At 47.9% G+C, this 25194-nt stretch overlaps 1 protein-coding gene across 1 annotated transcript in view; it reads right to left on the reverse strand.

The window, feature by feature from the left end:
- The window catches only part of LOC133122655 (endonuclease V-like), a 51911-nt gene that overhangs the window by 23222 nt on the left and 3495 nt on the right, over positions 1-25194 (reverse strand). The window contains exons 2-8 of the mRNA XM_061232736.1: positions 25012-25177; positions 22864-22998; positions 21549-21588; positions 20880-20992; positions 14631-14699; positions 14404-14532; positions 6511-6582 (exon numbers count right to left, since the gene is read on the reverse strand). Coding sequence (XP_061088720.1) covers positions 6520-6582; positions 14404-14532; positions 14631-14699; positions 20880-20992; positions 21549-21588; positions 22864-22998; positions 25012-25177 — 715 coding nt within the window. The 3' untranslated portion in view covers positions 6511-6519. The remainder of the gene's footprint in view (positions 1-6510; positions 6583-14403; positions 14533-14630; positions 14700-20879; positions 20993-21548; positions 21589-22863; positions 22999-25011; positions 25178-25194) is intronic.

Raw genomic sequence — 25194 nt, forward strand, 5'->3', positions numbered from 1 at the left:
GACACACTGGGGTCTGATTATCAGCACTGGAGAGACGCAGACTTGGGGGCCATGAATCCAAGCAATTCAATCTCACCCGCACTATCTATTCCCCCCCCCCCCCTCTCTCAATCTCACATGCACTATTTCTCTTTCTCTCTCTCTCTCTCTCTCTCAATCTCACACTCTTTCTCTCTCTCAATCTTCTGTACACTATATATCTCCCCCTCTCTCTGTCACCTGCTCTCTCAATCTCATGCACACTATATACCCCCCTCCCCCCTCTCATGTGCACTATTCCCCTCTCTCTCTCCCTCTCATGTGCACTATTCCCCTATCTCTCTCTCTGTCCCTCTCATGTGCACTATTCCCCTCTCTCTCTCTCTCCCTCTCATGTGCACTATTCCCCTCTCTCTCTCTCTCTTCCCCTCTCCTGTGCACTATTCCCCTATCTCTCTCTCTTCCCGCCCCTCTCTCTCTGCCTGTCTCAGTGGGGGCTCTCCAGGGAGAGACAGAGTGATATTCATGAAGTTCCTCTGTGCGGTGGTAAAGACAAGTGCAGGAAATCCGGTGTGACGGCAGCTGCTACTGCACAGGCACTCAGAATTATTATCATGGGGCTCAGGGGTGGAAGAGAGAGAGAGGGAGCCAGCGAAAAAGAGAAAGACATCATGAGTGGGTGAAGGAAAAAAAAAGGATATAGGGATTTTAAGGGGAGGGAGGGGTCAGGGAACTGCCAATCTTAATATTTATTTTTGGAGTCTTGAGTTTCGCACCCCCTTTATACAAATTAGTGATGTCACCATCGGCTGTTATTACATTTACATATCAAAGGAACAGGCCCGCCCAAACCAACCCACCCAGAGAGCTCTAATTATAGGACAGCGCTTTACTGAAAATAATCCCATGTCTATGGGACAACAGTCTCCCTCTCCCTCCCTCTCTCTCTCTCTCTCTCTCTCTCTCTCTGCCTCACTCCCTATCTCTGTCTCTCTCCCCATCCCTCTCTCTCTCTCCTTATCACTCTCTCAACCTATCTCTCCTCATCGCCCTCTCTCTGTCTCTCTCCGCCTCTCTCTCTCCCTCTGGCCCTGATTCCAGCTCAGCTCAGGTCAGGGCGGGAGAGAGAGCCGTGGCTCTTAATGAGGCTGGGACGCTCACTGTAGCTCCAGTTCAGGTCAGAGGGGAGAGAGAGAGAGAGAGTACCGTAGCTCTGTCTCAGTGAAGGTCGGATGTCCACTGTGGCTCCAGCGAGAGAGAGAGAGCCGTGGCTCTGTCTCAGTGAGGCTGGGACGTCCACTGTAGCTCCAGTTCAGGTCAGAAGAGAGTGAGAGAGAGAGAGAGCCGTGGCTCTGTCTCAGTGAGGCTGGGACGCCCACTGTAGCTCCAGTTCAGGTCAGAAGAGAGTGAGAGAGAGAGAGCCGTGGCTCTGTCTCAGTGAGGGTCGGACGCCCGCTGTAGCTCCAGCTCAGGGACAGGGGGATGGACCAGCGGCCGATAATGAGAGCAGGCTGCGCAGGTGAGGGGGAACCCGCTGCCATTTTGTGATACCCTTCCTGGCCCTCCTCCAGGGATGGGCAGATAATGTCAAGCAACTCCCCGCTGAGCCAATCTGCGGAAGGACTCCGAGGAAGAGCCTTAATAAACACAGTCCTTAACATTTTGGTGACATTTGGTTGTTTGTAAAGGGCAGTAGAATGTGTATATCAGCATGAACTTAATTAAAAAACACCTCTGCCTTTTTAGCGTCCATTTTTCATTAACCTAACAGCCCGTTGTGTTTTTCCGTTCCCCCGCGAGCCGCGCATGGCTGGAGGAGAAATGAGGGCCTCGCTGTCCGCCGGGTTAGCGGCGGCATCCATCACCGCGCGGCGAGCGGGGTCTATTAGCGCCGCCGCGTCTCTGCGCTGATGAAGGAGGATAAACACGCCGCTAATGGTTACTGCTGTTTCAGAAACCCCCTCTACAACCCTCCCCATTCCCCCCGCAGCTACGGCGTTTCCTCAAACTAATATCAATCCCCTCATCTCCTTTTTCCCTCGGTCCTCATTATTCCACTCCATCTTCCTCTCCTCACTCTTCTCCTCTTAACATCCATCCATCTCTTCCTCTCCTCACTCCTCTCCTCTTATCATCCATTCATCTTTTCCTCTCCTCACTCCTCTCCTCTTAACATCATTCTCCTCTCCTCTAAACATCCATCCATCTCTTCCTCTCCTCAGTCTTTTCCTCTTAACATCCATCCGTCTATTCCTCTCCTCACTCTTCTCCTCTTAACATCCATCCATCCATCTCTTCCTCTCCTCACTCCTCTCCTCTTATCATCCATCCATCTCTTCCTCTCCTCACTCCTCTCCTCTTATCATCCATCCATCTCTTCCCCTCCTCAATCCTCTCCTCTTATCATCCATCCATCTCTTCCCCTCCTCACTCCTCTCCTCTTATCATCCATCCATCTCTTCCCCTCCCGCTGCTCCACTCTTCCATCAGCAGCCTCTCACAGGAAGGTCAGGCTCTTTATTCAGGTCTACTGTCCATGGCAGCACTCTCATTACCTGCCCACAGTGGGCGACTGCCTGGAGGCTGAGAGACCCGCTGCAGAGCAGCCTCACAGAAACACTGCAGAGCAAACTCACAGGAACACACTGCAGAGCAGCCTCACAGGAACACTGCAGAGCAGCCTCACAGGAGCACTGCAGAGCAGCCTCACAGGAACACTGCAGGCTGAGAGCAGCCTCACAGGAACATTGCAGAGCAGCCTCACAGGAACATTGCAGAGCAGCCTCACAGGAACACTGCAGAGCAGCCTCACAGAAACACTGCAGAGCAAACTCACAGGAACACACTGCAGAGCAGCCTCACAGGAACACTGCAGAGCAGCCTCACAGGAGCACTGCAGAGCAGCCTCACAGGAACACTGCAGGCTGAGAGCAGCCTCACAGGAACATTGCAGAGCAGCCTCACAGGAACATTGCAGAGCAGCCTCACAGGAACACTGCAGAGCAGCCTCACAGGAACATTGCAGAGCAGCCTCACAGGAACACTTCAGGCTGAGAGCAGCCTCACAGGAACATTGCAGAGCAGCCTCACAGGAACACTGCAGGCTGAGAGCAGCCTCACAGGAACATTGCAGAGCAGCCTCACAGGAACACTGCAGAGCAGCCTCACAGGAACATTGCAGAGCAGCCTCACAGGAACACTTCAGGCTGAGAGCAGCCTCACAGGAACATTGCAGAGCAGCCTCACAGGAACACTGCAGGCTGAGAGCAGCCTCACAGGAACACTGCAGAGCAGCCTCACAGGAGCACTGCAGGCTGAGAGCAGCCTCACAGGAACACTGCAGAGCAGCCTCACAGGAACACTGCAGAGCAGCCTCACAGGAGCACTGCAGGCCGAGAGCAGCCTCACAGGAACATTGCAGGCTGAGAGCAGCCTCACAGGAACATTACAGGCTGAGAGCAGCCTCACAGGAACACTGCAGGCTGAGTGTCATTGATGCAGGCCCAGTTGTGGGACCTGCTGCTTTTTTCCCTCTGGCTCTCACACTGACCTAGTTAATGCAGAGCCTTTCCAGAATGCTGGGTAACGTAGCTCCGGCTGGGTTTCCATTCGGCTGGGTGAGAATTCTGAGGTGAGAATGTCTTAAAACATTAATGCTTATCTACTGCTTTAATGAGGCTCTGTCAGAATCATGCATGTGACCTTACTGGCAAGATCTCCGTACAATTATGTTTCCGTCTTGTAAATACATGACAGAAGATACACGTCAATAACAAAAGAATGTTCCGAATGCAAGTGCTAAAATGGCAGGTAAGCTAACCCAAGCATAATTATTCAACTGGAATACTTAAATTGAATGGTTTTCCAAGATAATTCCATTAAACATTCCTCCACTGGTAAAGACATAAAGGTACAATAGATATAGCAACAACAAACACCTTCAAACCGTAATACATCCCTTCTCTACCCCTTCTCTGTAAACGCGCTGACGTTGAAACACAATTGGCTAGGGCAATTAGAACCAATTTTCAACCAATGAGCTTCAATTAATGTAGTTTTTTGGTACAGAGTGTCGGGCTGTTAACTGTATATTTTGAAACCCGAACAGGCAGAGAGCGAGTCAACATGTCAGTGAGCCTTTTGTAACAATGTTTTAACATAAAAATCTTACCTATTGTACCTTTAAAAACAGTAATGTTGAAGCAAGGAACTGGCAAGAAGATGTGAAAACAGCACAGACAGGACACGTCTCAGAGGCTGTACAGCAGACCAGCTGGTCCAAAACCAGAATGAGACAAAAAGCATCAGACAATGCCATCCAGATTACCCATTTCCCCTGTCTGGGACTGGAGAGTGGAGAGACTCCCAGGTGCACAGTATTTACCATCATTTCCGGCAAATGGAATTTTCAAAGCTAAGTGCAAAATCACAGGGGTTAAATCGGAAAAACACAATGATTAACGCACGGTAATCGTTGTCTGCTTTTATGACTGAAGGAACATTGATTGGGGAGTGTGGGGGGTCTGTACTGTGAATGATGTTTAAAATGAACAGCGAGGTCTGTAAGTAAGGTTACTCGGGATAAAATGCGATGAGGTGCTGGGTTTAGCAGTGGTACAGATGGTAGTACAGAGGGGTGAGGGCAGTGTGCTTCCCTCTGACGGGAGACCACACAGGAAACAGGACTAAATGTGAAATAGATATACATATATCAGCAGGACCTCAGATCACGACTGTACAAAACTGTAATCTCCACAAACAGTGACACACACTCCAGAAACTCGACAGGTTAAAAAGTGTTTCCAAGGAGCAGATATGAGGGCACCGTAACCTGGGGGAGGCTGGCATGACCACACGGCACAGGGCGGCATCCATTTTAAACGTGCTGTTTTCCATCTGCTGAGAGTGAAGCTCTATTTCAGCCTGCGTAATGAGGGGCGTGCCCTGTCGGCTCCATACAGGTGTCAGTGTAATACCGAAATGTTGATTTGACAGCAGGACGTTTAATAGATTTTATGATGAAATGGCGGCAACTATGGGTCGTTCCACGAAAATGGAACCTATTCACTTGAGAAAAGTTTGGTTTTTTTAAATGTTTTTTTTTGGTCAGTTTTTGCATGTCTTTCTCAGACATGACAACTAGAAGTGATAGAAAATTGTGTCATGCCATCTCAGTCAGTATAAATGTTCTCTTTTATAAGATTTTCTTCAGAAGATATTGTGTCAACCCTGTTACGGACATATGCATTAAAATTTAACAAATAAAATCAAAAGATCATGGCATGGGACAGGCCTTATTCTTATGCATAAAAGTATTTTTAATTCTTCAATATTATATTTATAAGGCTTAAATTGGTTTTATATTGAGGACAATAGACACAGTGACACAATCTTTAAAACTAGAGAGTTTATCTATTGTTACTAGAGTTTTATTGTTTCTTTGGAATGCAAAATAAATCTTTTGCTGAAGAAGCTGTATCTATATTTCCAGATCATGCTCTCACACACATTATTGGAATAATGATTTTGTGAACGCGCGTTTATGTGAAAACATTCATTTTGGTCCTCTCTCAGCACCCTGTGAATTGTGTCGCATTAAGGCAATTATCCAAAACTGTTACAAGCAGGTGCTCTGGGGGAAATCTATTTTTGCTTTTATACAAATGACATGTCATACTGAGAGCAGGCTGGGACAGGAATTCTACTACGATTACCCACTTCTTTAAAGAGGAAGGAGATAAAGCAGAATTCTTTCCTTTTTATCGCACAGGGTAGAAAGATGAACCAATTACCTTTGTGTAATGCTTTATTTAGCAAAAGTATCCCATAGTAGGCTGCATAAGTGGGTAGGCTCTTTAAGAAATACGAGTCTATTTTTCCTCTTTATTAAAAACAATCGATGATGAAAAGGAGGTTTGTTTATGAGGAATATTAACGGCAGACAGTGGGGTGCAATCGCTGCGGATCCTGTTGTATGAAGATCCGCGTGTGATTAAAGATGCCCAGCTCCAGCTACGCTCCGCTGACCTCACAGGAACCCCAGGAGACTTCCTCACACCACACCCCCCAGCCTGGGGAACACTCCCAAATGCCAGTAAGAGCCTGCTCCCACACGCCATTGGCCATAACACCCTACCAGCCAAGTCAATCACCAACGAAGGAGCCGGCTGATTGGCTACGGCAGAGAGCCCCACTCGGAGCTACGTCATCCTCCGTATCCATCCCCCACCACTTTTACACGACATTTAATTCTATTTAGCAGTCACTTTTATCCAAAGCTATGTACAAAAAGAGCATAGCACGGTCATTAGAACAAACAAGAGTACAGGTTGGATAAGGTACAATTCGCAGAGTAGGATCAGTTGTGCAGCCATGAACATTAAGTCTCGGACAGGAGGCAAATGTGTTCTAGACTGAGACTCTTCTTCTCCTGGCCCCCACAGGGGGTCGGAGATGAAGCAGAGCGTGCCTCCAGCCCCCCAGCAGTGCCGTTCTCCCTCCCTCCTCCTCCACTCTCCCTCCCTCACTCACCTGCCACCTCTATCCACAGGTGTCCGCAGATGGGAAGTGTGTGCGCAGGTACTCTCGGGAGCGAATGTCCGCCTGTGGACACAGAGTGGAGGGGGGGAGGGGGGTCAGTGGCACTACAGACAGCCCGGCCTGCTGGCATCAGGGCACGGCTACTTTTATTTACAAGCCGTGTGAGACATCGATATGCAGATGACACATAAATAACATCCCCGCCCCCTACGCTGCCAGGAAGTCCACAGCGCGGTGTAACTCACGGATGTCCACCTCTGCACCTCTCTGACCAGCACTTGGGGGGAAAAGTGAGAATAGAGGCCTGCATAAACACACCTAACACTGGCTAAGTAAGAACAACAACAACGGTGTATCTAACAATACCCGAGACCTTTTCCAGTTACCAACACAATTAAAAAAATAATAGGCCTGTATATTTAGTAATTTGCTCTAGAATTGGTGAGAAGGTTTTACTCCAACAGGCTGTTCATTCTAGCAGCAAGAAAAAAAGGAGAAAAATGACAGCACTACAGTGTTTTGATGTTTCATTAAAATATAATGCACTACATTTTATGGAATAATAAAGTTTTACTTTGGTAAGTTGTGAGCCATCATTATTTAAGTCTTAGTTTCTCCCCCACTTATAGCAAACTTTATGCCTTGGGTTTTAACTGGTGAGAACACTGTACTTTAATATGGAATACATTGTTATTATTACTATTATTATTATTATTACTATTATTAATAATAACAATAATAATAATATTAACAACACATAATATTAATGACAAATTGTACATTTAACCTTATCTTATATACTGTACTCAGTGAGCAATTTATTAGGTAGAATGCATTAAAAACAGGCAGACATGGTCAAGACAGCTGTTGCTCAGACCAAATGTCAGAATGGGGAAGAAATGTGACTGATTGTGGAATCACTGTTGGTGCCAGAGAGAGTGGTTTGAGTATCTCAGAAATTGCTGATCTCCTGTGATTTTCACACACAACAGTCTAGAGTTTGCAGAGAATGGTGCAAAAAAACAAAAACATCCAGTGAGCAGCAGTTCTGTGGGCAAAAAAGCATTGTTAATGGGAGAGGCCAGAGGAGAAGGGCCAGACTGGTCAAAGCTGACAGGAAAGAGACAGTAATGTATATAACCACGCATTACAACAGTGGTATGCAGAAGAGCATCTCTGAACACAATGCATTAAACCTCTTAAGTGGATAGGCTACAGCAGCAGAAGAGTAAATGTAATAAGTCTAAAAAATAACTCGAATAAACACCTAATAAAGTGCTCATTGAGTGTATAGTATTCTTGCTTTGGGTCAGTGGCTCAAAGCTCAGAGTTTAAAGCGCGCATGTTTTTTTTTTAAGCTGATGCACCACACAATTACAAACATCTGAATAAAGGATATTTCACGTGACCTCGACAAACACGACATCTTGACATTTGGACAGTTGCACTTCGAGCCAGAAAACTCACAACTAAAAAAAAAAACCAAGTATTTCCAGCAATCCATGGAATGGCTTTAATGAATTACTCTGAGGCTAATCTCCAGTAACCGGATGGCTGTTTTTAGCAGAAGCAGGAGTCTCCAGGCAGGGCCCCAGCCACAGGGCCAGTTTGGCAGGGAGGTGCAGCACCAGCAGGCTGTGGAGCTGGGCTCAGGCCTGATCCACAGCCCCTGTCTAATTCAGGCCTGGTGTGATTAATTTAGCTCACAGCAAACGCAATAAATTACTTCTGTTCCTCCGGGTGCCAGTCTTACACTCTGCCCAGCAGTGCTCCGCGCCCGACACATGGGAAAGAGAAGAAGAGAATATTCCAGAAAAAAAAGAAGCCGGAACAATTAAAATCAAAGGCAGAAGACAGTGAGGCTTTGTCCGCTTAGCGCAGCAGGTTTCTCCACCAAGAGAGAGAGAGAGAGAGAGGGGGAGAGAGGGGCCATTACAGCACAGAGAGAGGGTAGGGAGAGGGCCATTACAGCCCAGAGAGAGAGAAAGAGGAGAGGGGGAGAGAGGGGCCATTACAGCACAGAGAGAGAGGAGAGGGGCCATTACAGCACAGAGAGAGAGGAGAGGGGGGAGAGAGGGGCAGTTACAGCACAGAGAGAGAGAGAGAGAGAGAGAGAGAGGAGAGGGGGAGAGAGGGGCCATTACAGCACAGAGAGAGAGGAGAGGGGTCATTACAGCACAGAGAGAGAGGGGAGGGGGGAGAGAGGGGCAGTTACAGCACAGAAAGAGAGGAGAGGGGGGAGAGAGGGGCATTTACAGCACAGAGAGAGAGGAGAGGGGGAGAGAGGGGCCATTACAGCACAGAGAGAGAGGAGAAGGGGGAGAGAGGGGCAGTTACAGCACAGAGAGAGAGGAGAGGGGGGAGAGAGGGGCAGTTACAGCAGAGAGAGATAGAGAGAGAGGAGAGGGGGAGAGAGGGGACATTACAGCACAGAGAGAGAGGAGAGGGCAGAGAGAGGGCCATTACAGGTAGCACTCATCCCACATCACTACACCTGCTTCCTGTGGGGCTCGCCATGTGACCTGCTCTACTGAGGAATCATCTTCAAAGGATGGATTTCAAAGCTTCAGACAGTGCAAGTCATTTCCAACACCATCGACAGCAATCCTAACAACACTACCGGTCATATTGGACAAACATTGTGCTTTATTTCAATTGTGCAGCTGAGATTGAAGTGCATATGACTATGTTCTAAACAGTTTCGGTAAGCCTACTGTTTGGCCTATTGTTTCCTATGTTTCTTTTCTTATTTGTCAGCCTCATAATGGCATCCTTGACTTTCATTGGAACAACTCTGGCCCTCATGTTGACAGATGCCAATGACAGACTGAAATACATAGAATTAAGACTAGAAACTGAAAGCTTTCTTATACTTGCGCTCAGGAAGCGACTGAATGCACCTGACTAATCAGAAATAGCTGAGAATCCAACTGTCCAAATACTTTTGGTCCCCTAAAATGCGGGAACTATTTATAAAAAGGCAAATAATTCCTACATGCATCACCCGAAATGGACGTAAAGACCGTCAAATTAAAGGAGACAGTCTGCACTTTAACATCATATTCCTTGCTTCATTTCAAATACAATGTGCTGGAGAACAGAGCCAAAGGAACAGAAACTGTACCACTGTCCAAATACCTACAGACTGCAATGCATAAGGCTTATGACACTTAGGGCTGGTTTCACAGGCAGAGATTAACCTTAGTCTTGGTCTAATTAGAGTTTTGTACAGAGAATCACCATTAAAAAAATGCAGTCTACAAATTTAGGAGAGGGCTTAATATAAAATAAAAATCTAGGACTTGGCTTAATTTGCGTCTGTGAAACTGGCCTCAAGCGTAATACATTTTTGCACATTCAATCCTCATTTCTCCACTCATAACGGTGTGGGGAAGGCTTGGGAGAAGACTATCCAATTACACGCAGGTGTAATTTCTCATACTTAATTAGGAACTCTCTCCTGGAATGCAGATTCCATCGCGCGCCTCCTCGTTTGTTTCCATTACACTGGCTGAAAGGCATTCGTTTTAGCGTCTTTAAAACTCCGCCGATGACAACAGGAAAAAAGAGAGCTCTTTAGCTTGAATAATTCAGAGAGGAACAAACACAAGTGTGGTGCTGATCAGCTCGCTCCCAGAGAGAGTCCTGAGCAGGGACTACCAAAGGCTCTGATGATATTCACACACCTCTCCAGCACACAGAATCCCCCTCTATTGCAAATCAGCCCAGCAAAAAAAAATCCTAATTCTATGGAGGTATGCCAGCACACTTCGATGCCCTGCTGGTCTCTGGAATGTTCCATATTGGAATTGCATCTCGGTAGAACAAGCCCTGGTACACCGCAGCAAAAAAAATTACCTGCGTTTCCTATCGATTCAACCGGAGCACAGGGAATAATGAATGTTTGTTTTGCCGAGTATACAATACAAAGCACTGAACAGATTGAAAACCGAGTGTGAATAGGCAGTGTGTAAACAGGTAATTTCCACCTGTGGGGTTGAACTGAACTGAACCGAGCATAGTACACACCCCCCCCACCCTCCTCCCCCTGGCCTTCTAGTCCTTTCTGCTCCCAATAATCTGTCTTCCCTTGAATCCACTGAGGCCTAAATCCTTCCAGGACTAAGGACTCCCCCTGCCGTAAAACTAAGAATAATTCAGTTAACACCCCCCCAGTACTTCCCCAACCCCCAGCACTACCCCCCCAAACACTACTCTACCCCCAGCACAACCCCAGCCCCCAGACATTATACAGTATGAGCAGAGTGATCTCTCACCCTCATAAGCCCCTCTTTAAACAACTTGGCCCTTTCCTCTGCTTGTGTCTTTGAGCCCTCATTTTGCAAATTAAAATGACCTAACGGGATCAATAATTGGCTCAATTTGGCCAACTGGGAGCTCAATAAAAATGTTGGTGAATGTTCATTGATGTCCAGGCCTGAGTCAAAGAGTGCACTGCAAAAACAAAAAAATAAGCGTTTAGTAAAATTAAAAAAATTAATTGATATCTTATTTCTATTCCTTTCTTTGATGCAGTGAAGAGAGACAGTTTTACTCACTTCCAGATTTGCCAATGGGGGAAGAAAATGTCAAGCAAACAATAACTTAAATGGGGTCCGTGTGTTGTGACTGGCCGGCTCCCTCCCTCCATCACGCAGTCAGCACCCCGCTCATTACCGCACGCTTATTGGCTGATTATGGATCTCCAGCGTGTCCATTCGGCGGGTGATAACGAGCGGCAGACCTGGCGACCCTCATCCAGGCGGGTCGTCCTGTGGGAGGGCGTTAAGTGCGGGCGGTTAGGCGCGGCGTTGGGTGGGAAAACGCCGTCGATAGCTCAATCGTGCCATTAGCGCGGTCTAAGTGCTGGAGTGTGCGAGCGGGGGCGGTGGTGAGAGTGGAATCAGGCCTGGAGGAACGGTCGCGTTTAGTGCGGTCCCTTCGCTAACGGCCTCCCTCTGCGCCGGTCAGCGCAGCGCACCGGCCGCCAAATGCGCCGACCCTCAGGAGACCCGCTCCTCCAGGACTCCCAGAGTCTACAGGGGCCTGCTGAGTGCTGCAGTCACACTGGATGACCAACTGACAACTGCGACTCACAATGATGTCATCTTTTTATCACCACCCTCTCTACCCCACAGGCAGGTTAGGCCCACAACACTGGGCAGAGACAGACCTGTGACCGCAGACGTGTGGAAGCCAGTGTAGTGAGCTGGTGTGAGAAGCAGTGCAGTGAGCTGGTGTGAGAAGCAGTGCAGTGAGCTGGTGTGAGAAGCAGTGCAGTAAGCTGAAGAGAGAAGCAGTGCACTGAGCTGAAGAGAGAAGCAGTGCAGTGAGCTGGTGTGGGAAGCAGTGCAGTGAGCTGGTGTGAGAAGCAGTGCAGTGAGGTGGTGTGAGAAGCAGTGCAGTGAGCTGGTGTGGGACGCAGTGCAGTGAGGTGGTGTGAGAAGCAGTGCAGTGAGCTGGTGTGGGAAGCAGTGCAGTGAGGTGGTGTGGGAAGCAGTGCAGTGAGGTGGTGTGTGAAGCAGTGCAGTGAGCTGGTGTGGGAAGCAGTGCACTGAGGTGGTGTGAGAAGCAGTGTAGTGAGCTGAAGAGAGAAGCAGTGCACTGAGCTGAAGAGAGAAGCAGTGCAGTGAGCTGAAGTGGGAAGCCGTGCAGTGAGCTGGTGTGGGAAGCAGAGCAGTGAGCTGGTGTGGGAAGCAGTGCAGTGAGGTGGTGTAAGAAGCAGTGCAGTGAGGTGGTGTGAGAAGCAGTGCGCAGTGAGCTGGAGTGGGAAGCAGTGCACTGAGCTGAAGAGAGAAGCAGTGCAGTGAGCTGGTGTGAGAAGCAGTGTAGTGAGCTGAAATGGGAAGCCGTGCAGTAGCTGGCAGAGACGCACTGTCACAGAGTGAAACGCTCTTTACTATTCCACACACCCCCCCCTCTGCCCCCCCTCTGGGACCACTGAATAAATGTGCTGCTGTTCCTTTGCTCTCTCGCCACTGCTCCAATTACTCCTGGAGATTTCTCTACCTGGGACACAAATCCCATTAAAAAAAACTTCTATGGTCGTTCCCACCGTCCCTGAACAAATCAGCAGATTTACAGGGAACCGACGCTCGCTGCCAGCGAAAGGCTACTGCGTGTAGCTCAGGTGACGTGCATCAGTACTGTGCCACAAGCGTGTTGAGGCGTGTTTTTTCAGTGGTCGCCGGACCCCAGCGAATAGTTCAGGGGCGACCTTGCCGATCGTCTGGAGAGCAGCCGGCCGTCACCACGGCGACAGTCCGCCGCGCGCCACCTCCAGATTAAATCGCATTACTCGCCTTCCGCTCACGGGTGACACCTGTCCCCCGCTTGAAATAACAGAGCGTGAAGCGGCAACACAAAAACGGCCGTCCGTACTTCAAACGGCTACGCGGTGAATTCCCTGCCACCGACTGAAGGCGGCTGTTTCGTGAGGCGCCGGCGATGGCAGCGGAGGGGAGAGACGTGTTGTGCTGCTGCAGCACTTCCTGTGGCAGATACACACTCAGCGAGGTGCACTGCAGAGATGGACAGAGCCGTGACTGAGGCAGACAGGTTCTCACTGTACGGCTGATCTGCAACGGAACAGCGCCACCCGATGACAGGAATGCAAATGGAAAAAAAGGCTGGTCACGAAGACGGAGGTCGAAGCCCTACCTGCTCTATTTGTCCCAACTCACCTCCCTGCACTGAAAGTGTTTTAGTCTTGTAAGGGAACTTAAAATCCCCTTTTGCCTCTCAACTAGAAAATATTAGCTTGGTTTAAGGTACTGTCTCCTTGACAAGTGAATTTGTTTTTTACCCCATTGGCAAATCTTGAAATTAGTCAAAATTGTCATCTCATTTGCAATAATTGTGGGTTTTTTTAGCAAAAACGTAATATAAATAAAATTGTAAGTCTCAACATAAGACTAAAATAATTTTAGAGAAAGAGATTGACTTATTTCTTGTTTTTTGCAGTGTGTCATCAGACACGGGTAAAGGTATTTTTTGTTCAATGGGATAGTACAGATTCAGAAATAATCCCCCAAGTGGATTATCTGGGGTCAGCCAACATTAATGTGTGTGTACACACTCTCTGGCATTCTGCAGCAGCTGTTAGTGAGTGATGTGGGTAAAGAGGTGTATTCTGTGCAAGATCATTACACTCCAACCTGTGTGATGGGCTCTGTACTGCAGCAGAGGCAGGTGAGTGATGTGGGTAAAGAGATATTCTGTGATAGATGTGCACTCCTACCTGTCTGATGGGCTCTGGGACTCTGTATGTGCAGCAGCGGCGGGTGAGTGATGTGGGTAAAGAGGTACTCTGTGATAGATGTGCACTCCTACCTGTCTGATGGGCTCTGAGACTCTGTATCTGCAGCAGCGGCGGGTGAGTGATGTGGGTAAAGAGGTACTCTGTGATAGATGTGCACTCCTACCTGTCTGATGGGCTCTGGGACTCTGTATCTGCAGCAGCTGTTTGTGAGTGATGTGGGTAAAGAGGTACTCTGTGATAGATGTGCACTCCTACCTGTCTGATGGGCTCTGGGACTCTGTATCTGCAGCAGCTGTTTGTGAGTGATGTGGGTAAAGAGGTATTCTGTGATAGATGTGCACTCCTACCTGTCTGATGGGCTCTGGGACTCTGTATCTGCAGCAGCGGCGGGTGAGTGATGTGGGTAAAGAGGTATTCTGTGATAGATGTGCACTCCTACCTGTCTGATGGGCTCTGGGACTCTGTATCTGCAGCAGCTGTTTGTGAGTGATGTGGGTAAAGAGGTATTCTGTGATAGATGTGCACTCCTACCTGTCTGACGGGCTCTGGGACTCTGTATCTGCAGCAGCGGCGGGTGAGCGATGTGGGTAAAGAGGTATTATGTGATAGATGTGCACTCCTACCTGTCTGATGGGCTCTGGGACTCTGTATCTGCAGCAGCGGCGTGTCAGGCGCATGGCGGTGTCCAGGCTGATGCGGTGGCCCACCGACACGTAGACGGGTTTGGTGCTCGCGTCTGAACTGCGCAGGGCCTGGGGAAAAGAGAGACAGACAATCTTTCTGCAACCATTCAGCAACCGAACCCACCCCCCTCCAAATCCCCCTGAAACCCCTCTGGGGAGGACCTCACCTCCCCCAGGACCCTCCCTGACGATGCTCTCAGGGGGAACGAGTCACCGCCCTTCTTCAGCTCACTGATCTGTGAAGAGAGAGGAAGAGTTTGACCATGAGAGCGCTGTAAACTAATTACTTCATAAAATTATGGTCAGTTTGTTGCACACAGTGTTATTACGTATATGAGACATGAACTTGAAGTCACATGCATTCAATAATATTTTGTAAAATGACTGTCCATCATTTTTTAAGTAAATCCAAAAAATATATATATATATTTTTTGAGAGTACTCTCTCTCCCATTGTGAGAGCATTCAGCTTCACTGTAGACCCTGACATATGGGATTTCCTCACCCTCCTTCACACTTAGCAAACAAAGCAACTCTTGCAACAACTGTGCCGATTTTATCACAAGGTTGCTCGGTGATGCGCGTAAGGTTCGTACATTGTAATTGTTCCGGCCTTTAGCTGTGCAAACAACACCATCAATCCCCTCTTAATTAAATCAAATATAATCTGGTGACACGTCGTGCATTTTCTCTCAATTAAATCGCAATTAAGTCTCTATAAAGATGATGGCCCGCATCTCTGTAGAAAACCTGGAACGAATTAAAAGGCTACACTTTCAATATGGCCGGATAAACCGGCCGACGGGATAATTAACCGCCCGCGTTCATCACTCTTGCGGAGAAGCCAGCCTTCACCGAGAAGGAGTGTTTTAACACTCCCGCAGAAACTGTGGGTCTGTGCGTTACCCTTCCATCACGGTCAAGGCGACCGCGTGCGGGAGACGAGAGCGGTAAATGCCTCATGGCCAGATAATAAAGTGTGGCAGGTGTTTGGAGAGGAGCGCTCTGTGAAGCGCGTGACGGATAGGGGCGCCGGGGCCGGTGATAGGTGAGGTATTTCGGGCGGACGGGCGGCCCTGCAGGACCCCGGCACCCTCGGCCGTGATGGAGGGGACGTCCGAGCGCAGCGGAGCGGAGTGACGAGCGGCCATCGATAACGGGCCCGTTCCTCGTGAGCGCCAGGCCGTGATGACGGAGGGGGCCCGGAGACATGACGGAGGGGGCCCGGGGACCACCCTGCGCGGCCATCGTTTAGGAGCTGCTCAGAGGCCCTCCGCCAGCTGCTCCCGGCGTGTGCCGAGCCCTCCAGTATCAATCAACGCCGCGCGCGTCATCCGCTCCACAGCCGCGACTGTCATCCGCATCGGCCGGGGACGGCCGCATCGGGGTCACGTACCACCGGCTACGTGACGGGAGGCGATAACGCCGCGCGGCAGACGCCATCAGACTGAGGCTGTGTTCAAGACCGCATATGTAGCACACTGCTCCTACTGCATTTCAATTAAAATCAGCCTGAAAGTAGTATGGTAGTCTAAAGAAGCATTTCTTATCTCGTTTTTTTTCCTCTCAAGTCGAAGATGTTAGCTTTACGTTTTAAGTTACTGTTCGCTTGATAAGTGAAACGTTCAATTGGCTTTGGATAAAAGCGTCTGCGAAATAAAATGTGATGTCATGCAATGTATTCCATTGGCGATTCTTGAAATGAAACAAAACTCTCTTGCCTCAATGGCAATATTTTTGCCATATTTAGCAAAAAAGTTAAAGAAAAAGTTTCAATGCAAGTACTTTTTTGGGGTTTTTGCAGTGCACCCTGTTGACCCAGTGCCAGCGCTGACAGCCAGTGACTGGCAGGTTAGGCCAGGGGAGCGCAGACAACACCAGAGCAGCATGTAAAAAGGCCCTCTCAGCATCACCCCCTGCCCCTCCGACACAGTATACAAGGGGAATAATCTATATTGGCAGATTAAAAATAACACTTCACACTATTGCTTGTGCGATCATTCATTTTAGCGGAGGCCAGGTTATGAATGTGAGATGTTTTCCGTTTGATTAATTGCTGTATCTATTTTCTGGCGCGGTGATTATGGGAAGCCGACCCTTTGGTAATGTGTACGTTGACCCGCACTGCAGAAGGGCCTTGGTTCTTAGCGTTGTGCAGTTTCTCCTCCCCACGGCTCCTGCTTTCTCTCTCCTTTCTCTGCACTGTGCAATCTCTCACCTCCATAACCTCCATAACACCTCCATAACACTCACCTCCTCACCTCTACAGCCCAGCCTGCTGAAGATGGGGAAACACCTAGAGGAGGCAGTGCACAACAACGCAGAAAATGGCCAGGCTGTGATTGGTACACAGCGTTGTACATCTGACTGACACGGTTCATGACAGGGTACGGCTTACCTGACTAATATGTCCCTCAATAACATCACCTTTTACCTACTGCTCTCCATTGGCCTTCTAAAAATGCCAAACACGAGCTCTGAACTTAAGCCTTTAATACTGCAGAAATTATCCAATACACCTGCCGGTAAAACGAGGTCGACTTTCAGGCCCTTCAGAAGCACCCAGCATTCCTCTCAAAACTCTCTGCACTGTTAGTCAATCAGGCAGGATTGTCTTTCACACAATAACTGCGGAATAGGCTTAAGAGGTCACGACCGCTGAAAGGCGCTGGAGCCAGTCTCGGGGCCTTCCCCATCTCTGAAGGCATTACCGTGCTCTACGGAGCGCGCTCAGTAGCGCGCCGAAAGCTTTCATCCTAATGAGTCAGTCTGAGCCGGGGGAACGGGGGCAGCCCTGCTGCATGGTGATCACATTTTAACCTTGCGTGAATGACAACAGCCCCCGGGCACCGCCCCCTGCTGGTAAGGCCAGTAATGAGCGCTGACAGAGCTCCGAGGGCCTCGCCCCCTTGCCGAAGAGGCACTCCTGGTTTTTAAAGTCACCCACGGCCCCAGAGAGCTGGGAATGCCCAACGGAGATGCACAGATTTTATCATCACGACAACCGCCGCCTTCACTATGAAATATAAGTGTTACTGTTTTAACAAGTGTTTTAGACTTGTAGTAAGACTTCTTAGTAGTAAGTAGTAAGTGTAGTAAGATCTTTTTTTCTCTAGCAGAAAGGTGCTGTTTGCTTGACATGGGGCATCTTATCCCAATGGCAAATCTGTCTCATCTCACTGGCAGCAATTTTGCATTTACTAGCAAAAAAGTAAAGGAAGTAAGATTTTCATTCTGAATATAAGACTAAAATACTTGTTGTATTTGAAGTGTACTCAACATATTTACACCCACTCCATCCTTCCACAGGGAAGACAGGAAGAGTCTGTGGCTATTAAAGAGCTTCCTCAATATCCCTTTCAGGACCCAATACAGAGGACCTGGACACTGTAAAATGACCTTTACGCATCATAAACAGTCCTATTACAAAATACGAGATCACTTTTTTGTACAGATCTGTATCTGTAAGTGGGGTAAGTGCATTGGATACGTTCAGGGCCGCAGATACGGTCCACTGAGAGCAGTGAAAGATGGGAGGGGAGATACACAAGTGGCTGGAGTATCGACTATTTCTGAAATAAACTCTCTGAATCACGCGCCGTTATATTCAGACTGCTGACCTCATTACGGAAGTCAGTCATCAACCGCCGAAATAGCAGGGCTGGGGTACTGCTGCCTCCTATTCCAGAGGTTTCAGGGCCATGTTCCAACGCTTTATCTGATAAGAGAGATCTGCTAAAAGCCCTAATTTCCTCTGCGTTTCCAGCAACCTGACACCCTGTCAGAGTAACCCAATGAAGGCCTCCAGTCCCCACTTCAGTGGAGGAGTCGTTCAGGCTGTGTGAATCCTCAGGGCCGGTAATGGACTCTATCAGCGCGCTCATCCCCATAAAGAGTACGGTCTAAATGAGGCTCGATTAACCCCGCGCCGTGTGTTTATTCCTGTCCTCATAAACAACGAGACGAGCCACTGCACGAGGAGATGGGTTTAACCGATAATTCTGACGCAAACCGCCGTAAAGAAGGTGTCTTTTTCCGACGGGCCGGGGCGTGGCGGTCACGTTAACGGAAACCTCACGTATCGTGGAGCAGGCTCGCGCTCCGCTCTCTCACCTGGTTACGAGGCTCGGCTGTGTCCGTGTAGCTGCCGCTGATGAAAGCCCCCCCCCCCCCCCCCCCGCCTCCTGGGGTCGGCTCCCGGAGGCACGACTCACGTCCGACACCCGCCCACACCGCCGATTACACGCAGGACTCATGCGGTGACCTCACCCAGCGACCGTACACCTGCCGAACCGCGGCCGGTAAGAGGCGAGGCCTAAGACAGCCCCCGCGCTCCCTCTCTCCCTCTCGCTCTCCCCGCGTTGTTCTGTTGAGCCGTGGCTCTCGTCTGGACCTTGGAGTCGCCCACACACAGGCTGGACTCTGGGTGACCTCACACAGTGCTGACTCCTTCTCGCCTCTGTCTCCTCCACACTGCAGGTACGAGCAGCATACGCCCCCCCCACCCCCCCCCTCCCTGTGCATCGTGGGTAATGCAGGGCGTGCTGCAGTGCGCCAAATGCCATTTCCCACAGGCGTGCAAAAATATGACAATGATCGTTCCACAATAAAAGTCCTAATAATAACAATATATCCAGGACCTGACACAACAAGCTGCATAATAAGATGGTGGGTTTTGTTGCTGCAGCAGACTGAAGCTTTTCCAATGGATATGTCTGATTTATTGTGAGTAAAATGATTAGGAGTGTCCCAATGCATACATACAAAGGGTGAACCTGACCTATGACCTATCTGAACAGCTTTGAGAAGGACTGACATCCATGACAGAAGAGGAGCTGCTCCTGATGGCCTGGGCCCAATCCCCACCAGGACAACAACGATGGAATTTTAAAAGCCTCCCTCCATTTTACGTCTTTCAAATGACCAATATCCAACACCCAAATTAGCAAGAGCGTGCACAAGGCTAATCTAGTCAAAGAGATCAGGCATCCCCCTCCCCCCACACGCTCTGACAAGGACAATTACGCTGCATATTAATCCCAACGCATTAGGATTGCATCAGTGTGCTTAAGAATCAAGTGCTTAACCTACTGCTTTGACATTAGCCAGCCACAGTCTTTCTCCAACAATTTAAGAGTCTAGGAGGCTTTTCCCTGGCGTTTAGAATAGACTTCTCCATCACCTTCACAGCACATTATAGTGCTGCTATAATGCGTTTCTGTGCACTGTCAATCGATCCTTGGCTGAATCTTGTTGTTCTTTTGGGCAACCCGTTAACTTTTGAAAGGAGTGCATTACAAAACTGCAGTGAAACGGCGTATATCAATCCAAAGCAAAGCGCATACAAATACAATAAAGCACCATACATATGACCATTTAAACACTGCAGAAAAGATCCATTGAAGAAATCTTAGAGGCACCTTATGGTCATTACATGCCACTGCGAATTGCAGACGATAAATTTGTACTTTTTTAAGCCGGCAGTCTAGAACGGCAAGAAAAATACAAGAAATGTATATCTTTGAATCATATTTTTACAGAACACACTTGTATTTGGCCTTCTGGCTCTGGTCCACAGTAAATCAAGCTGCCAGCAAAGATAGAAAAACACAGCTTTGAAGGTCGATATGACTTTTGCCAACTGAATGGAAGGGTCACGAAGGGCACGTCGCATATCGGGAGAAAAGATTGTGGGTCTGCCCTTGTGATTCTCTAACAGACTGCATACCTAGCTGAGACAAGAAAGGCTTAGTAAAAGGTACATCTGCAGCTTCAAGGCTGGCAGGGACCTCTCTGTTAAGTGCAATGCACAGAAAGTCCCATGTTAACCCATATTCGATTAAAGACTAAAAATAATATGTCAAGGACAGGAGTCACAGGACCACAGGTCAAATAGTTTGGTATAGAAAGAAACCATTTCCGACTAATGATGACAGAGTAGTTTCTTCAGAAAAACCCAAGCTGCAGCCTCTTACTTTGATCAAAACAAAAAATTCTTTGGGATTAGCTCAACTAGCTACCAAAGGGATTTGAAAATTTAGGACTAAGGACACCACACAAGGTATAGACCTCACGTGGAGATGCAGAATGTTAAAAATGAAGAGAGAGAGAAGGGCACTTCCACAGTGTGCCATCTGGAAAGATTACATAATACCCCCACACTGTTATTAATGTACTATAGACACAGTATATTAACTGCACCTATAATAAATATACCACCAGGGCGCATTTAATAGCAGTGTGCAAGTATTATTTCCTTACTTTGCATTACTTCTTTTTTTTTTCTTTTTATAAACCAAGAACCTCTGCTAAATATTTGGGATGTGCGCTTGCCTCTGTGATACTAGCCATCTGGTAAGAGCCATAACAGCAGGTGGCAGGCAGCTCCCCTGCACAGACGTGTTGGTGTGACTCACCTGGGAGAGGTGCTCCTCGCTCCTGATGACACCCTGGACCTGCAGCAGGTTCTTGGCTACACCCACGCAGGGCAAACCACAGAGCACTCCCAGATGGCAGGCAACACCGAACTCTGCAACAGTCATGATGAAATTACAGTCCCAACCCTCCGCTCCGCACTAAACAGCTAATAACCAATATTAATCTGGGTTTCTGAAACCACTGATGCGTTTTATTTGTCATCACTTATCCACAGCACAACAAGCTTCAGCAAACCCGACAGGTATTTACACCGTGGGCCTGCAGAGTAAATAACTGGCCGTATAATCGTTTAAGTCTAACACATCGAGAATTGAATTTAAACCTGCAGACACTTTCTGACTGCGTGACATCATCAGTCCTTCACAGCTCATTTCCTCCGCAAGGAAAACAAGGATTTAAGAGAGTCACTTTTTGGGGCTGTTAATTTATACGGCTGTTGTGCTTTCCACTGCGATGCGGCTCAGTGATAAAAGAAAGCCCGCTCCCAGCAGGAGACAGAAAGGACTGAGCGGAGAAAAGATGATTAGACAAAAAACCCTGACAGACTAGGACAGGAATCCGTGATACACGCTAAAATAAAAACACCATTAAAAAATACTGCGGGATCCAGAGCTGAACCGCGCCCTCGGGACTCAGCACACACTCACCTCTGTAGTGGAACAGTCCGTTTCCATCCACAAAGACCACCTGAGGGAGGGAGAGGGAGTTTAGTCCCTGTGGAGGCTTTAGTGCGTACCTCCCGTCTCAATGATGCTTCAGCCAGAACCTTCTACCCGATCTCGCACCCCGGGGTCCCACTCAACAGAGATGTTTCAGTAACAGATAAGTTTGGGAAACTTTTTCAACTGCCCACTTGCTTCCAACCCACTAAAACAGCTCAGGGCCAGCAGAGCTTTGGATGCGTTCCATTTTGTTTCAGCAAAATAACAGAACATAGCAAGTTATGGAATCTGAGTGCCGTTAACCCTTTGGAAAGTACGAATGCACCAGAGAGCTTCGGTGTTGAATAAACACCTGAGAGACATATTGGTCTGATAATTCATCAAAATGCCAGATAATGTAGGCCGTTCCCTTCAGTAAACCTGGCTGTTTCATCAATTACACTCAAATGCCACCTCGTTTTTCTTTTCCACCCAAATATAGTCTATTAGATTACAGGAATTACACTTTTACTGAAGTGAAGAGTATTAGGGCTATCGCAAAATGATAAACAGAATGGCTAACTTGCTGGTTATAACTAATATGGGGCGGCCTGTAGCGTAGTGGTTAAGGTAAATGACTAGGACACGGAAGGTCGGTGGTTCTAATCCCGGTGTAGCCAATATAAGATCCCCACAGCCGTCGGGCCCTTGAGCAAGGCCCTTAACCCTGCATTGCTCCAGGGGAGGATTGCCTCCTGCTTAGTCTAATCAACTGTACGTCGCTCTGGATGAGAGTGTCTGCCAAATGCCAATAATGTAATGTATTGTAATGTAATGTAATACAACTGCAAAACTATAATGGGTTCCCAAGTGGCCAATTACAGCCTGGAGGGAGGATTTGAGTTAGCAGGGTTAGCCTAGCCTTGCCTCATTGCTCTTTCGCAACTATGCCAGCTGCATTAGCAAGACAAACCACTGGCACAGTTGCCTAGCTACCTGATTAAATACTACTGGTACTGACTTTACACACTATGGGAGATGTCTAAGCTCTCCCAAATTGACAGCGGAAACTGCTGTACTATTGGCTACAGTTGAAAATGGCTCACTCATATTGGCCTACCTTTCTACTGCATTGACCTGCTGCTAGTGTATGGGCTAATCCAGACTTCTGTCCAAGAAATATATGAAATATATGCATAGTTCTTCCGACAGCGGCTTCAATTTCGTGAACTGCACCTGCTTTAGAAAACATGCTCACTGAGGAACTGGTGTAGACCTACTGGGCAGAGTGTGTGGGCCAGGAGTGTGTGTGGACACTCACCTGGGGCATCAGGCTGGGCTGCGTCCTCTCCAGGTGCTGCAAGGCCTCCAGCAGACACGGCGTCTCGCGGAACGCCAGGAACCCAGCGACGTAGGGGGCACTGAGGGTCACCATCTGACAGTCCTCATACAGGAGCTGGTGGAGGAAACGTTCAGAAATTCAAGCAGGCTGCAGCTCACATATTAGAAAACAAACTATTTATTTGTTGTGCGTGACATTTTACCAGAAGGAGTTCAGCCCTCCGTCTATTAAAAAAGCTGGAGCACACCAGAGCTCACATTTAAGATCGCAATCTATCTGACCTGTATAAGAGATGTCACACTTAAAATGCCAAGCAGCGAGCTTGTTTGATATAGAAAAGAGCAGCTGAATGGGAGTGTGGGTGGTCAAAGAAATGAAATGCAAAGAACAACATCTATAGCATGACATAAATATCATTATGTTTAGCCCTCTGTCTCATAAAAAAGCTGGATGGCACCAGAGCCCACATTTAAGACTGCAATCTATCTGACCCGTTTAAGAGATGTCATACTTAAAATGTCAAGTAGGGAGCGTGTTTGGTGTGGAAAAGAGCAGACAATTCATTCAAGATATATAGTGCAAAGAAAAACAACATGTATACCGTAACATAAATATCGTATGTACTCGCTAATTATTGTACTTATAGAACCTTGTAGATAACTGGCCATTATCCTATGATGAAAGTGCTGCTCTTGAAGGTCATTTGATAGTTGATAGCCCAGGGTTTTATAAATGTCTTGCTTTAATCAAGTAAGGCAGATAAGGTATGCGAAAACGGAAAGTAAATAGCGGTTTGAGTGAGAAGCTGGCAACAAACGAGAAGCAGGAGCCAAGGGGGGTGGGGTGGGTGGGGGGGGCAATCACAATTAAACAGATGTGACTGCCTCAGAGAAGAACATTTAATTAGGCCTGCATATTACATTAAAACCGCAAATTAGTCAGTGTATCAATGAACTGGAGAAACATAATAAATAAAATGTGAATGTGTGGGTGCTGTCGCCTCACTGGTGCAGCCCTGCACCCAGTGTGTTTCATTCATGGGCACAAAGCCAGCAGGTATGGGGCATGACTGAGGCTGATTACAGGTATACAGCAGGTATGGGGCATGACTGAGGCTGATTATGGTATACAGCAGGTATGGGGCATGACTGAGGCAGACTACACTTATAGAGCCAGCAGGTATGGAGCATATATAGAGTCTACCTGTGACAAGGACATTCAAGTATCTGGATGAGAGCGTCTGCCAAACGCCATTAATGTAATGTAAAGTACACAGGCAATTCTCTAGAATATGCCACAAATTCTTGAATTGGTACAAACTTGGCGATTGAGAAAGCTAAGACCAATGGATAATATCAGTGACATGCTCCTCAAACCACTAGTGGACTACTTCAGTTCTGTGGGTGAGGGCAAGGTTGCCTTGAATGAGACCTCTGTGTGCAGGTCTTTAACACAGGGTGACACTGATTACTCACTGCCGTTCAGAAACAACTGACACTGTTCTTATGGTCTGAGAGTATCAGTACAGGACACCCCAACCACTGTGCAATCGTTGTGCAGAACCCTTTCCTTTTGGAAGACTGCCAAGTTGTCTTTTTCTGTTGACTACTTGTATTATTATATTACAAAATCAATAGGAAACAATGCTGCCTGCTAAATTTGCTTTCCTGTCGTAAATACAGTGGACCATTTATGTCATACGCTAATTATCTGCGTTTCCTTCAACTACCTCTGTTTAGCAATGAACTTTCCAAGAATTTACAGCAATTAATATAGATCATTTACCTTGGTTTGCCTGTCAAAATATTTACTGCATAATAAGCATTCCACAGTTTTTTGATAGAAAATTCCTACGGCAGGCTTGGACCAACAGTATCAGTATTAATAATAGCGTTCATCCTCTGCAGTCTTGCCATCTTGGAACAAGCCTTGCTTTTATTCTTCTCAGTATCAGAAACAATCACTGACTTTCATTCTTTCACAGATAAACAAGGTGGACCAGAACAAGGTCCTAATAATCGATCAGACAAAAAGCTGGCTTCACTCCCAAAAGCAGTCAAGTGGTATTTAATTTAATTCAGGAATGTAACTTAGGAGTGTCAGACAGCACAGATTGTGTTATGTTACCTCTAGCTCTGGGAAGCTAAGCACAACCAGCTGGGCGCAGGCGTTGATGTCATCTCCCTTGATGAAGGACAGGTCCACTCCACCCACCCTCTCCAGGCCCTTGAAGTCCCTCTGCCACTCCTCTGTATCCCCTTCCACCAGCTGCTCCTTCAGCCTGGCCTGCTCACTGCACACACAGGGAAC

The sequence above is a fragment of the Conger conger genome, chromosome 2 (assembly GCF_963514075.1).
Source record: "Conger conger chromosome 2, fConCon1.1, whole genome shotgun sequence".
Classification (NCBI taxonomy): domain Eukaryota; kingdom Metazoa; phylum Chordata; class Actinopteri; order Anguilliformes; family Congridae; genus Conger; species Conger conger.